This window comes from Saitoella complicata, assembly GCF_001661265.1.
Source record: "Saitoella complicata NRRL Y-17804 unplaced genomic scaffold SAICOscaffold_22, whole genome shotgun sequence".
NCBI classification, from domain to species: domain Eukaryota; kingdom Fungi; phylum Ascomycota; class Saitoellomycetes; order Saitoellales; family Saitoellaceae; genus Saitoella; species Saitoella complicata.
Genome location: NW_017567013.1, coordinates 148,629 through 165,504, shown reverse-complemented (window position 1 = coordinate 165,504; position 16,876 = coordinate 148,629). Strand labels below are relative to the sequence as shown.

Sequence of the window (16,876 nt, the reverse complement as noted above, 5' to 3'; positions counted from 1 at the left end):
GATAATAGAGTGGTAATTTTGCTTGTATTCCTGTAAGATAGTTCATTTCGCTATAACCAATATGGCAACGTGAAGTCCCTATCTGCTATCGCGATCCTAGGTAATGGCTCTCCCCATGCTGTAACAACCCTTCCGCTCTTCCTAGCATTCTTGCCCCGCAATTTGCTTGCTTCAACTGCCGCGAGCAAGGATGTCGGTGTTGGAGGACGCATGCCCTTGAAGATAATCCTAATCCTCTTCCATCCTGGCCAATTCGGATCTGTCCGCTCAACCCTAAACTTCTTCTTACGAACAATAGCCTCTTCGTGTACACTGGGTGTTGGCGTAGCACTCTTCTGCCGGACAATAGCTGTACCCGCTCTGAGAGGACCCTTCTTCTTCCTAGCCTCCTCCGCTTTCCAGATCCGATACTTCTCCAACACGCTCCTAGTCTCTTCGATGAGTCGTGTCCGCTCCGTTTCATATTCGGCATGAGTAAACTTGTGATCTGGTCTTCGTTTGTGTAGGATTGGTCCTACGACACGCATCCAGTCCAGGCCCTGCAAGATCTCGAACTCACGTTCGAGTTGAAGCTTCTCATAAGCGATACGCTCTCTTTCTTTGATCAACAAATGACGTTCGGAACGGAAAGGCTTCTGGTGTGCTTTGTGGTAGATATCGTCACCCAAGGGGTCGTCTTCTGGTGCGACGACTGCCTGCGACAATGAAGGAGGCGCTTTTCGAACTGCGCGGGGAGAAGTAGATGCTGAACGTAGGAGTGGACGTGCTGGAGACTTCCCCGGTTCCGGAGGCGGTTTAGACGTTGTTGAGGTGTCGTCGATGATCCTGAATAGAGGGACTTCGATCGTAGGTCTGGCAGGCTTCGCCACTGCCGGTGCTGTCGACGTCACATCGTCCGACGTAGTTGAGTGTATTACAATGATCTTGTCCGTATAGCCAAGTTTCGAAGATTCTGTGTGCAAAGCAGTTAGCAAAACGTCATTGAAGAACTATGCCGCCTACGACTGCACACCTTTTGCAACGAGCGATCGAGAATCCTCTGCGTCAGGCTCTGTAGAGGTAAGGGCCGCATCGACTGGGTGCGCATTGAATACGAAACTCAGTCTTCCGCTCACACGCGTTCGTAAACTTCTATCTGACTTCGGCACCTGTCGTGAAGGGATGGATGGCGTCACATGGGCCCCGACGGGCGCGATGGCTTTGATAACGAGGGCTGTGTTATTAATGTGTTCCGACGACGTACTGTTTGAAGTGACTTTCTCATTGGCGTGCGCGTCGAGCTTGCGCTTATTCGTTGGTCGTGGTTGTTCGTGAACTTCTTCACCAAGCTGCTCATGCGGTATCGGAGTGCCTACCACCAACAAACCAATCAGTCCCAAACCCATACTCCTCATTGCAAGGCACTCACCCATCATCAAATGCTCCCCCAAACCAATCACCATATCATGTCGCGAGTCGTCGCCCAGTATGTCGCCGACTTTCGGATCCGCGTTGTTGTGGTGAGGATGCACGGGCAGCGGACTCTCGGGCTTCACGAGACTCAGCGCGCGTTCGCTGAGGTTTGCGAGAGCTTGAAACATGCGAAAACTGAAATAGGGATCAAAAAGAGGAGGGGTTCATCGGTGGTAGATGTTGTTCGCCTGGCGGAGGGTTGTACGAAGCGGGACTTGGAAATGGGATTTTGATGTGGGGAACTCGGAGTATACCAGTCTAGAGGCAGGGCGAGTGCGTTTACACTCTTTCGTAAGTCATACCATGAACATACAGCATTCGTTTGTGTATTTCTCTGAGAGTCATTGTGCACCCCGTCTCGGTCCGTTTGTCGTACTTCTCACGGCGACATAATGAACCCTCCCCTCAAACTGAACAACAGCACTGTACGAAGAGGTCTGTGCAACGCCCAAGCTTCCGCCATGAAACAATCACTATATTCAATCTTCTATAAGATGACGACTCCGCCCTAATCCTCAGTCCAGTACCCTTGTTTAGTCATCTCGAGATGGGTCTGTTCAACGCCTCCGCAATCGACTACGCAACCAAAGAAAGCTGGTGCCAGAACCAAATCGCCGTCTGTGACGACATCTGCGCAAACGGTACTCATCCCATCCCCCTCCAGCCTCTCCCACCCCACTAACCGTACGACAGCAACCTACACCGCCCTCTCAAACTCCTGCTACCCCACATCCCTCGACTACTCCTGCACTTGCTCAAACGGCTTCGCCCCAAACGCAACACTGTACAGCCTCACAATCCCCTACTTCGAATGTATCTACCAAGTCCAATCGTGCGTCCACGCGTGCCCACAAGCCGACGGGTCATGTACGGATCTTTGTTATAGCGGGATGCCTTGGTGTGGTGCAGCCGCGCATAATGGGAGTGCGTTGGAGGTGGGAGTGCCGAGTAGTAGTGTGGGGACGGATAGGGTTAGGACGAGCACGATGCCGATTACGAGTGGGGATGCGGGGACGCCGGCGCAGCCTACGGAGAATTTTATGTTGAACGGGGCAGTTGGGGGAGGGGTGTTTGAGGGGTGGATGGCTTTGTCGGTGGTCATGGCGATGGTGTTTAGTGCGTTGTTGTTTGTGTGACATCAGACAAACGCTGTGGCGGGTGTAGCTGCGCCTCTACGATAGTTGTCTAGGTCGACGTAGCTAGGAGGTCTATCCTCACGCCCTAATACTACCACTTACCTATCCATTGGTTCCTAGAGAAACATTGGTGGGAGAAGCTGAGAGTCAGAACACCAGAGCGTCACCAATCCAGTTTTCGCCTACTTCCGGAACTTCACAGCTGTAGTGTCGGGCAGTCTCAAGTCTTGAGACCGACAAGCTGTCAGGAACCATACGTGGGCATCGAAAACACCTTTCCGAAACATCCCAGAACCAACAAACTGTCTCGTCATACCGACGTATACAGCTACCGTGAGGTCAACGTCGACTCGGACGCGTCCACCGAACCAGCCCCTGAATCGACCCCTGAGTTTGGTCCAACATCATCTGACCAAGCGTTCGCCCCTGAGTTCGAGGACATAAACCTTCAAGAAGTTGATACACCGAATACCTCAGCATCTACAGCCATCCATACACTGCCCCCCGGCATACAGCGACCAGAACAGGCCTCGCAACGCGCTGCCATGCCCAAAGTCGACGTACTCGGCTTCTCGGGGGAGAAGGGAGATAGCGTTACACGCTGGTTTGCGAAAATTCGCGTGGCCGTGGGAGGAAAGATTGAGACAGAAGAAGATTGCAACCTGTTCTGTGACCTAGTTTACGCCAACCTTGCAAACCACCCAGGTGGAAGGAACGGTGCTGCTTACTGGGCCGACCGAAACAATCAGTGTAACAATATCATGAATAAGTCCAACAATACTATTGCTGACGTGGAAGCACTCAAGAAACTATTACAGAGTCGTTACCCGGTGCGCAATGAGGACGAGGACATCGGGATGATTACGTCAAAACTCCAGTCCCTGACTCAGTGGAAGGATGACAGGAAGTCAGAGAAGAAGTCCATCAACGACTACCATTGCGAAGCCGAGGACATCCTTGAGGCTCTAGGAGGCACAGACACGGAGGAACCGACTGAGCTATCCAGCGGTGTTGCTCTGTTCCAGGTCATAGCGACCTTCATTAACGGTATCGCTGACCTGACGCTGGCTGAGGATGTCATCCGCGCCAGGCCCAAGACTCTAAGGAAGGCAAAGGAGGAGTTATATTATTGGTCAAACACTCGCAACAACCTGTTCTGGCGCAGTGAACAGTTTGGACTGGGACAAGGTCAAGGTCACGAGATCTTTGCGAGAACGGGGCAGACGGTGCCTCCGGAAGTATCAAACGGTGGTCAGAACATGGATAGGAGCAAGTCCGACCCGGGGAACCTCAACCATCATCACTTCTTCTACGATTCACACGGAAACCCTATTGACCCTGCGGCTCTAGGTAACGCCGGAGTTCGGGCGTATACACAAAGGAGTCGCAATGAGAGTGTTAGCGCGATCGGTCAAGGTCAGGGTCAATACGGAAGTCAAGCCAGGTAGAACAGTGGAGGTAACAACGCTGGGAACCAACAGAGTGTTCGTCAGTCCGCCATGACAGAAAAGGAATGGAGTGAGCTTGAGAACGCGCAGGATGTCTCCGCTTTCTGTCACAAGTGCCTAAAATGGGAGGGGCATCAATCATGGGGGTGCCCTAACAAACCCGTGTCACAAGAGGATAGTGACCGTGCCAGGTCGATCTGTACTCGCAAGTCATACTCTCGATATGCACGCCCTGGTGGTCAAGGTCAAGGCCAGGAGAGGCAAGGGCAAGGAGGACAACCTCCAGTGATCAACTCACGCATGTTCCATATTGACGAAGACATGAGGGATGACACCCCGCTGGATGCCGATATTAGCACTGGCGATTACTGCTCCCGCATGGTCAAGCTAGTATCCAGTGACGAGGATGAGATTGAAGGAACGAGAATGCCACTCCCAACCTCCAACTACGAGGACTTCCGTACATTATTGAACTCACGTGCGGCAGAGGCAAAGCGCAAGGCTGCTACCGTTGAGACTACTACCGATTCCGATGCGCCCCCGCGCAAGAGAGATGAGCCGAAAGGCAGAGAGATCATCCGCATTCCGCGTGAATTCCTCAAGCCCATGGCACCATCTCAAGCCAAAGGACATGAACAATGATATCATAATCGACACGAATACCAAGACCAAAGATGGGAAACCGGATGAGAAAAAGCGCCGGCTTAAACAGATCAGGGGGATGGAGGGACATACTCCCATGGACATAATCCGCTTCTTCAATGAAGGACGCATCAGTATGACCATAATGCAGTTCCTACAGGAAGCACCGAGCGCGAGGAAAGATATCGCGAGAGCAATGGGCCTGCCGGGTACGAGGAAGAAGAGCACGTATGCGAGAAACGCCATGATGGATAACGACAAGGGGGACGACAAAGTTGCGTGGGCATCCTTCATGGTTCCGGTTTATGCTCGAGATGCATCTAACAAGTGGCGCAAGTTCAACCAACTTGTGATTGATGCTGGCTCCGATATAAACGTTACGTTTCCAACGCCTCTCAAACACCTGGGGTGTCAAAATACATGAGGTCGGTGGCACCTACATGGCAGGAGTACGAATGCGCACCACAGAGGGGAGGAGTGTGAAGTTCACTGGTTGGGCGGATGTCGAGATAGTACTTTAAGGGATGCGTGTTGTCGTTCAATTCTTTGTGATCCCGGACACGTACTATGGGGTCGCTGGATACTCATTCCTACTTGGTCTCCCTTGGCTCTTTGATTTGAGGGGTATGTTCGACGTTTACCACAACACATGGTATCTCAGACCGCCTGGGTATGACGAAGTCATTCTTGAGGGAAAGCAATGGAAACCGCTACCACCCATCCGTCTGGTAAAATGCGCGACCAGGAGCGAGAATGACGAAACCACTGAGTACGACAGCGGTGATGAGGAATCCTCTGAGTCCAGTGATGATGTAGTCTCATCAAGGAGATGTATGGTCGTTAATGCAACTCCGGATGGCAAAGCAGAGATCATGGGTTAAAATCGCCTATGGCACGGCGAGAGAGTACTTGGAGGAGTACGGACCGGAAGGAGAATGGGGTTACTTAGCCAGCGCAATTGGGTCCAGGAGGTTCAGCCTCATGGAGGATTTTCAAATGACCGCAAAGTCGTTAATCTAGAGGCTGATGAAGGTGGGGGAGAGGAAGCCAAGGAAGGGATAATGCTATTCCCTATGGTCGAGTACTCGGAGAAAAGGGTGAACAGGTTGAAGCGCCGCGAAGAAAATGCCAAAACTACTGCTGAGGCTTATGAAAAATACGCTGAACTAAACGCAAGAAACGCTACCGTATGCATGGATAACAATGTCAAGACCCGTCATGTGCTTGACTTCGGTGAGCATTTCCCAACGACCAGGAGAATCGAACGACGGGAATTTGATTTGACGAAACTACCATCGCTATCGGATCTTCGGAAGTGGGCTGAAGGGATGGGTATCAACGCAAATGGGATTCACGTTGACATAGAGGAAAAGGAACACCACTTCTTAGGTCTGTGTTACCTATGGAAGGACATTGGCGCAAATGATATATCCAACATGGAGATCACGGATCTGACACAACAGTACGTTCGAGTTCCTGAAATGCTATTACCGACAGCAGTGAGATACAGACAGAGACTATCACAAGACGATGCCAAATTCCTGTACGACACTGTCACGGAGGGAGTCAAACATGGGTTCTTCGAGATCAACTATGGCGACAAGGAGCCACTATCTGAATGGGATTCGCCTCCAGTCATTGTTACCAAGTCCGATGGCTCCAAGAGACTCACATTCAACTTTGCCAGCGTGAACCCTCACGTCACACTACCCAAGTCGAAGATGAACTTGATTACTGACGTCATCGACAAAATAAGTAACCCGGATTTTGATACCTTATGCGGCTGCGACTCCAAGAACGAGTTCTTGGCAATGGGAGTATTCAAACCGCATAGAAAGTATCTAGCATTCCATGTCAACGGCCTTGGCCAGGTGTTTCCGACTACTACACCGCAAGGGGAATCAGGGGCGGCACATACCATGGCCAATGCTTCCACAATTGTATACGGCAGGATACCTCCCCCTGACCCTGAACCATCATTGGCCGCGGGACCACATCTGGCGTACTACCAAGATGATACATTCACTGCCTTCAAGGGCTTCTGGCAGGCTTTCGAATTTCATCGAGATCACCTGTTTCCAAGGATCTCCTGGAGCAAGTTCAAGATTGGCTGGAAGAAGTTTACTTTTGGCACTGACCGCATCGAGACCCTTGGTTATGAGATCAAGGCGGGAGGCGTGGTAAGAATCAAGTTTGAACGTACCATCAAAATCAGGGAGTGGACCGACCCTGAGGATGTGAACGGAGTGCGTGCGTTCCTTGGTGCCGTTCAGATCTGCCGCAGATGGATCAAGAACTACTGCCACATTGAAAGACCCCTTCGTCAGCTTATTATCAAAGATGCTGAATGGCGCTGGACCATGGTCGAGAAGGTGGCATTTGATATGATCAAGAAGAGTGTAGTGAATGTATTGACGCCTATGGACCAATTCCGGGTAAGGAGATGATTGCGTACTCCTCCCGATGCTTTAGATATTGCCTGCGGAGTATGCATCGTACAAGAGGATGAGAACGGCAATGAGAGGGTTGTCCTGTTCGACTCCGTGGCCTTCAATAAAACTGAAAGGAACTATGGGGTATTCAAGCGTGAGCTATTTTTGATTGTCCAATGGGTTTTGAAATACAACTGCTATTTCGGAGGGACAGAGACATCTATCATCTATACGGATCACATGCCGGCAACACTCTTTCGCAGCGCTCCTAACTTATCGGGAATCTACGCTAGATGGGCCAATATCCTTGATGAGTCCAACGTCGAAGTGAGATACATTGCTGGCCCCAAGAACAAGGCCGCGGATGGTGTATCAAGAAAGATATTCGCGGGTACGGATGAGGATCCGAGATTGCCCTTCGAAGAAGATGATCGCAATGTGGCGCTCGAGAAAATGCTGGAATGGATAAACATAGCCAAGGCAAACGAGAAGACGGAGGCGACCAAGGAATACTACAGCAGGGTTGGCAGATCGGAGAAAATTACCAAGGATGACACCGAGTCCGAGGAAGAGCAGTGGTTAGGTCTTGCAAATGACGTGATCAACTGGAGCGGTGGCGAGGATGACACACCCATAATCCCGGTCAAAGACCCCAATGTTGACAGGTATGAGAGATCCACATGGTTTGGAGACATTGCACGGTTCTTAGCGAAAGGCGTGTGCCCACCGTCACTCCACGGACGCAAAAGAGAGTTGAGGGCCTTCAAGAAGTCGACCAGATCTTTCAAACTGATGGGAATGGGAAGAGATACACAACTCATGAGAATGTTTCGCGGCATTTTGATCCCCGTGGCCGTCGAATCTGAAGTCCCAAGCATCCTCAAATATGTGCATGATGAAGGTGGACATTATGGACCTGATCAGATCATGAAGGTGATACTGAGAAAGGTCTGGTGGCCGTCAAGATACGAAGATGTACATACGTACTACGATTCATGCATCAAGTGTATGGAACACGGCCCCAGAATAAGCTCCGCCAAACTCAGTCCTGTTCGCACTACTCGCCCTTTCGAGCTGATCAGTATTGATTTCATCACGATTGGTGAAAAGTCGAGCCGTGGAAACGACAAGGTGCTACACATAGTCGACTACTTCACGCGCTACACATGGACTTGGGCGGTAAGATCAGAGACGTCCGCTGAGGTCATCCTACATCTCAAGGACTGGCTTAAGCAATGGCCACATCCAGAACAAATATACTGTGATAACGGCTCATCATTCGACTCTGCTGAGTTCAGACGCTTCCTGAGGACTGAGGGAATTGCAATTACATATATCCCCAGGACATCCTCCAAGTCCGCAGGCATGATTGAAATACACAACCGCCTAGTCGAAGACCGCATTAAGCGTATGGCGAAAGGGAAGAAGGACTGGGATCTCACCCTAGCTGACGCAACCTCCAAACTAAACAGGCGAATAGTCAGGTCTCATGGCTTCACACCGTTCGAACTACTTTTCGGAACAGTTGTACGGGACAAATTAAGCGGAACGCATCGAAACGCGGCGACAGCCGAAGCGAATGGCCGAAGAGCTGGGGTGACGACTGTGGAGACCCCTGAAATGGATGACCTCATATTACATGCACAGACGTCTGAGGAGAGGATCGAGAGAGCAATGGCAACTCAAGAACTCTACCGAGCGAGAATGAAGGAGAGATACGATAAGAAGATACGAGATAAAGCAGGAATCGAGATCGGAGGATTCTGTATGTTGTGGGACTCCTCGGTGGCTGGCACCAAGGGTGACAAACTGGCGCAACGTTGGACTGGACCATTCATTGTGGGCAAGATGAAAGCGTACGATGACGATATGTTCGGTGTGTCGTACCAACTACTCAACCTCGACAAGAAGGTCATTGGGACTTTCCATCGTGATTACCTGAAACCGTTTTACGGGCGACCAGACCGACTGCGTACGGAAGACTACCCAAAACTTCCAACACATCCACACAGAAACATACGAAACGTGAGAGAAAGGAAGAGAGGTCCAATTTATGGACGAGTGTAGGATATCGAAGGGCGTTATGTGCTATATTTTCGGGGGGAGGGATTATTGTCTGGAGGTCTATCCTCACGCCCTAATACTACCACTTACCTATCCATTGGTTCCTAGAGACACAACGCGTGGACTGGCTGTGGATGGCTTTGTCGGTGGTCATGGCGATGGTGTTTAGTGCGTTGTTGTTTGCGTGACATTTATGCTGCCCCTTTTTCCCAAACTGAACCGCGTGGACTGGCTGCACGTGCCCTGGCTATGGTGATACGGGATAAGGCGGGACCCCGCAGCGCCCTGGATGTCCCACGCCGCCCCCGCTTCTCAGTCCCGGCCCTATATAACAACCCTCCCATCCCTCCATCCCTCCACCCCTCCAGGACCGTCCACTCACCACCATGTCTGCCAACTCCCACGTCATCGTCGTCGGCGGTGGCCTCTCCGGCCTCTCCGCCTGCCACACAATCCTCGAACGCGGCGGCTCCGTCTTGTTACTCGAAAAGATGCCGTTCTGCGGTGGCAACTCCACGAAGGCGACATCCGGTATCAACGGCGCTCTAACCCGTACCCAAATCGAGCTCGGTATCCGCGACTCCGTTCAGCAATTCTACGCCGACACCTTGAAGTCTGCTCGAGACCTCGCTCGTCCTGACCTCATCAAAGTCCTTACCTACAAATCCGCCAGCGCCGTCGAATGGCTTCAAGACTCCTTTGGATTGGATTTGAGTTTGGTTGCGCGTTTGGGAGGACATTCTCAGCCGCGTACCCACCGTGGGAAGGAGATGTTCCCCGGTATGACAATCACGTACGCACTCATGGAGAAACTCGAAGAAATCGCCGAAAACGAGCCCACCCGCGCACGCATCCTCAAGAAAGCCAAAGTATTCAAACTCATTAAAGAAGGTGACAAAGTTGTCGGTGTCAAATACGAACATGAGGGGAAACAACTCGAGGAGCGTGGACCGGTTGTGTTGGCTACGGGGGGGTATGCCGCTGATTTCGGGGAGGACTCGTTGTTGAAAAAGTTCCGTCCCGATATCATTGATTTATCCACTACCAACGGAATTTCGTCCACCGGCGACGGCCACAAAATGGTCATGGACCCCTCCATCGGCGGAAAGGGTATCGACATGGAAAAAGTCCAGGTCCACCCCACAGGCCTCATCGACCCCAAAGACCCCAACGCAAAAGTCAAATTCCTCGCCGCCGAAGCCTTACGCGGCGTGGGCGGCCTATTGCTCGACGCAGACGGCAAGCGCTTCGTCGACGAGCTCCAACACCGCGATTTCGTCACAAACGAAATGTGGAAAAACAAATTCCCGATCCGTCTCGTACTCAACGGGAAAGCTTCCAAAGAAATTGAGTGGCATTGTAAACACTACGTTGGCCGTGGTCTCATGAAGCGTGCCTCTTCCGGTCAGGAACTCGCTGCGGAGATGGGGATTGAAGCTGAGGTGCTTGCGCAGACGTTTGCGGAGTACAACACGTATGCTTCGGGGGATAAACCTGACCCGTTTAAGAAAAAGTTCTTCCAGAATGCACCGGTTGAGATGGATGATGACACTTTCCACGTCGCACTCATGCAACCCGTCCTCCACTACACAATGGGCGGTATCGAAATCAACGATATCGGGCAAATCCTCTCATCCTCCACCCCTCCCGCTCCAATCGAAGGCCTCTTCGCATGTGGTGAACTCGCGGGCGGAGTCCATGGCGCAAACAGGTTGGGCGGGAGTTCGTTGTTGGGGTGTGTCATCTATGGGCGTGTTGCGGGTGATTCGGCGAGCAAGTACTTGATGGGGAAGTTGATTGAGGGCAAGGGCGCCGAAGGGGCGGGGGAGAGGTTGGGGATGGTGGGGAGTCATTTGATTGATTCGAGGGTTAGGATTGACCCTGTCTCGAAGAAGGTTTCGATCGACTTTATGTGGGGTGACGACAACCAATCCTCCTCTTCCTCCACCGGCTTTGGACAGCAGAGCAGTGAGCCGAAAGGAGAGGCTACTGGGTTTGCCGTGACAGGCCAAGACCAAACCCCAGCCACCGTCAAAAAACCCGCAAAAGGCATGCAAATCCCCGACGCGACATACACCCTCTCCGACATCGCCAAACACAACACCGAATCCGATATCTGGGTTACGGTCAACGGTCTCGTCCTCGACGTTACCAACTTTTTGGACGAACACCCGGGGGGCGCGAAGGCTATTTTGTTGTACGCGGGACGGGATGCGACGGAGGAGTTTAATATGTTGCATGATAAGAATGTTGTGGAGAAGTATGCGCCGGATACTTGTGTTGGGAGGTTGAAGGAGTGAGTAAGGGGGAGGGGAGAATTGGTGTAGGATATCGATGGGAAGGAAGAGTGTATGATGTGGAGTATGGTTTTCTTGTTGCTTACCGTGAGATTGGGAGGGTTTCTTCTCATTTAAACCAAATATACCTTTGCTACAAACCATCCGCAATCTCCAAGTCATGACCATGTACTGCCGAGGACCACGAAGATGAATGGGTGAAGCAGGTTTTCCAAAAATGAATGATATTCACAAAACTAGATTATACGGGGTATTCACTAACTCACACAATTCCAAAACCACCAAATAAACCGCAGTCAATCATACGTCACATATACACTCCCTGCCTCACGCGTTTTTCAGCATGCCGTTTTACTCGACACGTCTAGTACTCCTCCTCGTAACCTTCTCCTCCTCAGCAAGCGCAACCGGGCTCGCCGTCGTCTCCTCCGCCACAATCCTCTCCTTCTCCACAACCTGTCCCTGCTCCTTCTTCGCCTTAGCATCAGCCTTGACGTTCTCCGCAGCCTTCTTCACGACCTGGCTAGGCTTCGCAGCCGGCGCAGTCAACCACGCAAGAAGACCACCGATGGTGGCAAGGAGAGAAACGAGACCGACGATGATCGCGGTAGCGACCTCAGGCATCATCTCCAATGCGGAGCGCGGGTCACGGATGAAGATCTGGTAGAACATATCCAACTGCTGGCTCGCGTAACCCACGGGATCCTCCTTCCACGGGCTCACCTTACCCTTTGAATCCTGCTTTGTTGGCTCAGGGGTAGCCTTGACGTTCTTCTCTTCCTCTGCCTTCTCATTCGCATACTTGACCTTCCAAGTCTCCTCTGCGAGAGCCTCTGCGTCCTCGACGGAGTGTCCGACATAGATGTTATCGAAGAGGATATCGCTCTGCATCGTCCACAACTCGAAGCCGATAGCGCCGATGGGCTCGAAGTTGGAGGGGGTGAGGTCTTCGTAGTAGTCCGGGTTGGAGATCTTGCGGGGTTCCCAGATACCCTTGTAGTCAGGGTTGGGGATAAGGGGTGCGGACCACTTGCCCTTGTAGTCAGGGTTACGCTTCAAAGGTCTGATCCAGGGTCCACAGCCCGAGGCAGTTTCGCACTTGGGGTTGGAGACAGTGGGGGCGATCCAGTCACCATCCTCCTCGTCGTCCCAGTCCTCGGGCTTCTCGGCGTCAGGGTCGGGGATGTACTCCGGCTCGTCCTCAAGCCAGTCTTCAGGCTTCTCGACATCCATGTCGGGGACTGTCATGGGTGCATCCTCATCCCAGTCCGCGGGCTTAGTAGCGGAGGGATCGACGACCTGGGGGGTGTCAACCCAATCAGCGGGCTTGAAGTCCTCGGGGTCGGAGATCTCGGCAGCGGGGTTAACAGCCGGAGTAAAGTTCTCCAAAAGAGATCCAGACTTTGCCTTATCGCCGTTGATCCTGATCTCGAAGGTCTGATCGGGGTTAACGATCAAGGTGTAAAGGGTAGAATGCTTCGTGATCTTGGAGGGAGGAGGAGCGGTAAGGTGCTTCTCCTCATACTCTCCAGTCTTAGGGTTCTTGTGACGGAAGATAAAGTGGACCTTGTTAGTCGCACCACACTTGTCGGGACCGAACATGATCTGGTAAGGGGTGTTGTTTGAGAACTCCTGCGCCTCGACACCGGCGACGGTGTCGGCGGAGAGGAGCTTGAGGTAGGCACCACCACATTCAAGACCCTTTTGGAGCTTAACTTCGTATTGGACGACGAGGGTCTTGTCGGTGTTGTCGATGGGCTCGGGGAAGGGGGCGGAGATGGCGTGGTGAGCGGCGGGAGACTTAAGGACGAGACCGAGATCTTGTGCCAAGCCCTTCAAGACGGTAGGTTCCTCGACGGACCACTCTGTTGATATGTTAGTAACCACTCAATTGAGCTGAGACATATATGATAACCCACTTCCGACGTAAGACATCTCCTCCTTGCCATCCTTGTCATCCTTCTTAGCCGAAGAAGGAGTCCAGCGCTCTGACCAGTCTGAAGTGAACTGCTCCAAGAAAGGAGCCTTCAAAGAAGTGGGCTAGCCAAAGCATTAGTGATCCAATATTGTTACCAATTGACCCGATCACATACCGTAAACTGGGGAAGCGCAACAGAGGTGCTCGAGGCAGATTCATCGGCCGCAATGACGTCGTCCAACTCATCGGCGACCGCCAGGCCGTGGTGACTGACAAGCAACAATGCAGCAACGGCAGAAATAGGGATACCGGCACGCATGATCGAGATGTTCTCTTCGATTGATCTGGTGGAGGGGAGTGGGACGGTGGAGCAGCCTTGGGGAAGCGTGCGGTGATATACGCGCTTAACGCCAGCGTGGCATCGCGCGCTCAAGGCCCTGCCCGGCTGCGGTGCCCCTTATGCACGTGATTCTAGAAATATCCCGTAACCACCAACGACAAAATACTCCCTCTATAGCTAGCAAAGGATAATGTCATTGTCGCAATCAGTAGGCGTTGCAGCATACCGCAATCTCCTCCGCGCCGTCAGGGTGGCCTTCCATGGCGATCACAGAGTCATGACGGCTGCTCACGAGCAGGCACGCTCGCAATTCGAGGCGGGACGGAGTCTTGAGGCGGGGAGCAAGGAGTGGGAGGAGAAGCTGAAGCATGCGAGTGATGTTGCCGTTGTTCTGAGGCAGGGTGTGATTCAGGGAGAAAAAGTACCGGAAGACGAGAAGTACCGTATGTGCAGTGGCAACGTTCGGATGAAGTTTGGCTACTGACGTCCGAATGTACAGAACTAAGAATACACAAGGACATTCGCCTCGGCGATAATGAGTCGATCAAGCAGAGCCGCATGCCAGGAAAGAAAGCGAACAGTTTCAAGGCGTTGAAAAAGGGTGGATGTGGATCGGCGTGAGGACATGAATAACGGGGATGAACGGATAAGAAGAGCACAGAACCACACTACAGACGGCAAGGATGTACGATACAATACGGGAATAACCCCGGCCAACAGCTGGCAACGAGCGAGTTTACGATGACCGAGGAAGGTGCAAAAGGCATACGATCCAATGGGAACACCGATAGCATCGTCTACTTAGGACACAATCACACAAATTCTACGCACAGGCTTATGAAGGATCACAAATGCACAAGTAGAAAAGATGAACGAATGTAGGAGATGCACGACCGTATTAACAATCCACTATCGTAACAACACCATCATGGGAAAAGCAAACATGACCAAAACCCAAAAAACACCAACAGCCATTTTTATGAGCCCGAGCCAGCCACCACCAATTCTAATCCACTAACTCTGTCAATTTAACGGAGGTTAGAGAAAGCCTTGGTAACGACACGCTTGAGCCTCAACTCAGCAGACTTGATCTTCTCAGTAGTAATCTCCTCAACCTCAAGAGCCTCCATAGCCTCAGCGAGAGCGTTCTCGATAGACTCCTTCTGTCCACGCTTAAGCTTCATGCCGGTGTTCAAGTCGTTGACGGAACCCTCGACGGAAGCAATGTAGGACTCAAGAGCAGACTTGGCCTCGAGACGTCCAGCGAACTCCTTGTCAGCCTGCTTGAACTTCTCGGCGTTCTCAATCATCTCCTGGATCTGAGAAGAAGAGAGACGACCGACGGAGTTGGTGATCTCAATGTTGGCGGTACGGCCGGTGGTCTTCTCGGTGGCAGTGACCTTCAAGATACCGTTGGCGTCCAACTCGAACATGGCCTCAAGCTCGGGCTGACCACGGGGCATGGGGGGGATACCAGCAAGCTGGAACTCTCCGAGGGACTCGTTCTCAGAGCAGTTGACACGCTCACCCTGGTAGACGGGGAAAGTGACGGTGGTCTGACCATCCTCAACGGTGGTGAAGGTACGCTTCTTGATACAGGGGATGGTGGTGTTACGGGGAACAACGACACCGAAGACGTTACCCTCCATGGCGACACCAAGGGAGAGGGGAACGACATCGAGGAGGAGAAGGTCGGAGGTCTTCTCGGAGTCGGCCTTGTTCGTCAAGACAGCGGCCTGGACGGCGGCACCGTAAGCGACAGCCTCATCGGGGTTGATGGACTTGTTCAAGGCACGGCCGTCGAAGAAGTCGGAGACGAGCTTCTGGATCTTGGGGATACGGGTGGAACCACCGACCAAGACAATGTCGTCAACCTTGGACTTCTCGATCTTGGAGTCCTTGAGGACCTTCTCAAGAGGGTCGACGGTGGACTTGAAGGTAACAGCACAGAGGTCCTCGAAACGAGCACGGGTGATGTTGGCGGAGAAGTCAACACCCTGGTAGAGGGAGTCGATCTCAACGGTGGTCTGGGTGACGGAGGAGAGGGTACGCTTAGCACGCTCACAAGCGGTCCTCAAACGACGGAGGGCACGGGCATCGTCGGAGATGTCGAGCTTGTGCTTGCGCTGGAACTCAGCCTTGAAGTGGTCGAGGAGGGTGTTGTCGAAGTCCTCACCACCCAAGTGAGTGTCACCAGCGGTGGCCTTGACAGTGAAGACACCACCCTGGATGGTCAAGAGGGAGACATCGAAAGTTCCTCCTCCCAAGTCGAAGATGAGGACGTTCTTCTCAACGTCGGTCTTGGAGTCCAAACCGTAGGCAATGGCAGCGGCGGTGGGCTCGTTGATGATACGGAGAACGTTCAATCCAGCGATGGCACCGGCGTCCTTGGTGGCGAGACGCTGGGAGTCGGAGAAGTAGGCGGGGACAGTAACGACGGCCTTCTCAACCTTCTGGCCGAGCTTAGCCTCAGCGATCTCCTTCATCTTGGTCAAGACCATGGCGGAGATCTCCTGGGGAGTGAACTGCTTCTTGTCACCGAGGTAGGAAACCTCGATCTTGGGCTGACCGTTGGCGTCAACGACGGTGAAGGGCCAGACCTTCATGTCCTTCTTGACATCGGCATCATCGAAACGGCGACCGATCAAACGCTTGGCGTCGAAAACTGAGAGACAGTCAGTCAATTTATCCGATGCGAATCCACAGATGGGAATTGCGACGTACCGGTGTTGGCCGGGTTCATGGCAGCCTGGTTCTTGGCGGCATCACCAATGAGACGCTCAGACTCGGTGAAGGCAACGTACGAAGGGGTGGTACGGTTACCCTGGTCGTTGGCGATGATCTCGACGGACTCGTGCTGCCACACAGCGACACAGGAGTAGGTGGTACCCAAGTCGATACCGATAGCACCTTCGTAAGTTCCTGAAAAACAGACGTTAATAATGACACGGAGGAGACGCAATTGACGAGTCTGAACGAACCTTCAGCAGCAGAAGCCATTTTTGAGTTTGAGAGGATTGTCTGAAGAGCGAAAACTTCGGGACTGCGAGGACTTTTCACTGGAGTGCGGCGAATGCGCGCCTCGAAAAATTAGCACAAGACCCCAAACCCCATTAGGACCGCACGTGAGGAGAAAGACGGCAGATG

The 16,876-nt window shown here is 52.5% G+C and overlaps 8 protein-coding genes across 8 annotated transcripts; 5 read left to right on the top strand and 3 right to left on the bottom strand.

The window, feature by feature from the left end:
* Position 1: 1 nt before the first annotated feature.
* On the bottom strand, positions 2-1,658 carry SAICODRAFT_31542 (uncharacterized protein). The gene is made up of 3 exons (XM_019167946.1): positions 1,409-1,658; positions 1,013-1,351; positions 2-952 (listed from the first exon to the last, which is right to left on the bottom strand). Exons 1-3 carry the CDS (start codon positions 1,578-1,580, stop codon positions 51-53), a joined length of 1,413 nt encoding a protein of 470 aa, XP_019022140.1. The 5' UTR covers positions 1,581-1,658; the 3' UTR covers positions 2-50.
* Positions 1,659-1,820: 162 nt separating this feature from the next.
* SAICODRAFT_161754 (uncharacterized protein) lies at positions 1,821-2,780 on the top strand. The gene is made up of 2 exons (XM_019165616.1): positions 1,821-2,093; positions 2,146-2,780. Exons 1-2 carry the CDS (start codon positions 2,000-2,002, stop codon positions 2,586-2,588), a joined length of 537 nt encoding a protein of 178 aa, XP_019022139.1. The 5' UTR covers positions 1,821-1,999; the 3' UTR covers positions 2,589-2,780.
* Positions 2,781-4,087: 1,307 nt separating this feature from the next.
* Positions 4,088-4,678, top strand: SAICODRAFT_9352 (uncharacterized protein; the record flags this gene model as incomplete). Its single annotated transcript, XM_019171882.1, has 1 exon — positions 4,088-4,678. One exon carries the CDS (start codon positions 4,088-4,090, stop codon positions 4,676-4,678), a length of 591 nt encoding a protein of 196 aa, XP_019022138.1.
* A 524-nt stretch (positions 4,679-5,202) lies between these two features.
* SAICODRAFT_9351 (uncharacterized protein) lies at positions 5,203-5,559 on the top strand (the record flags this gene model as incomplete). Its single annotated transcript, XM_019171879.1, has 1 exon — positions 5,203-5,559. One exon carries the CDS (start codon positions 5,203-5,205, stop codon positions 5,557-5,559), a length of 357 nt encoding a protein of 118 aa, XP_019022137.1.
* Positions 5,560-9,474: 3,915 nt separating this feature from the next.
* SAICODRAFT_161718 (putative fumarate reductase) lies at positions 9,475-11,636 on the top strand. Its single transcript, XM_019165615.1, has 2 exons — positions 9,475-11,375; positions 11,433-11,636. Exons 1-2 carry the CDS (start codon positions 9,561-9,563, stop codon positions 11,472-11,474), a joined length of 1,857 nt encoding a protein of 618 aa, XP_019022136.1. The 5' UTR covers positions 9,475-9,560; the 3' UTR covers positions 11,475-11,636.
* A 186-nt stretch (positions 11,637-11,822) lies between these two features.
* SAICODRAFT_9347 (calmegin) lies at positions 11,823-13,708 on the bottom strand (the record flags this gene model as incomplete). Its single annotated transcript, XM_019171878.1, has 3 exons — positions 11,823-13,336; positions 13,391-13,511; positions 13,565-13,708. The coding sequence occupies 3 exons, from the start codon at positions 13,706-13,708 to the stop codon at positions 11,823-11,825; spliced, it is 1,779 nt and encodes a 592-aa protein (XP_019022135.1).
* A 196-nt stretch (positions 13,709-13,904) lies between these two features.
* Positions 13,905-14,576, top strand: SAICODRAFT_31541 (uncharacterized protein). Its single transcript, XM_019167945.1, has 2 exons — positions 13,905-14,172; positions 14,229-14,576. Exons 1-2 carry the CDS (start codon positions 13,920-13,922, stop codon positions 14,348-14,350), a joined length of 375 nt encoding a protein of 124 aa, XP_019022134.1. The 5' UTR covers positions 13,905-13,919; the 3' UTR covers positions 14,351-14,576.
* Positions 14,577-14,757: 181 nt separating this feature from the next.
* Positions 14,758-16,744, bottom strand: SAICODRAFT_96065 (heat shock protein sks2; the record flags this gene model as incomplete). The annotated part of the gene is made up of 3 exons (XM_019172025.1): positions 16,711-16,744; positions 16,454-16,651; positions 14,758-16,394 (listed from the first exon to the last, which is right to left on the bottom strand). The coding sequence occupies exons 1-3, from the start codon at positions 16,727-16,729 to the stop codon at positions 14,758-14,760; spliced, it is 1,854 nt and encodes a 617-aa protein (XP_019022133.1). The 5' UTR covers positions 16,730-16,744.
* Positions 16,745-16,876: the final 132 nt, after the last annotated feature.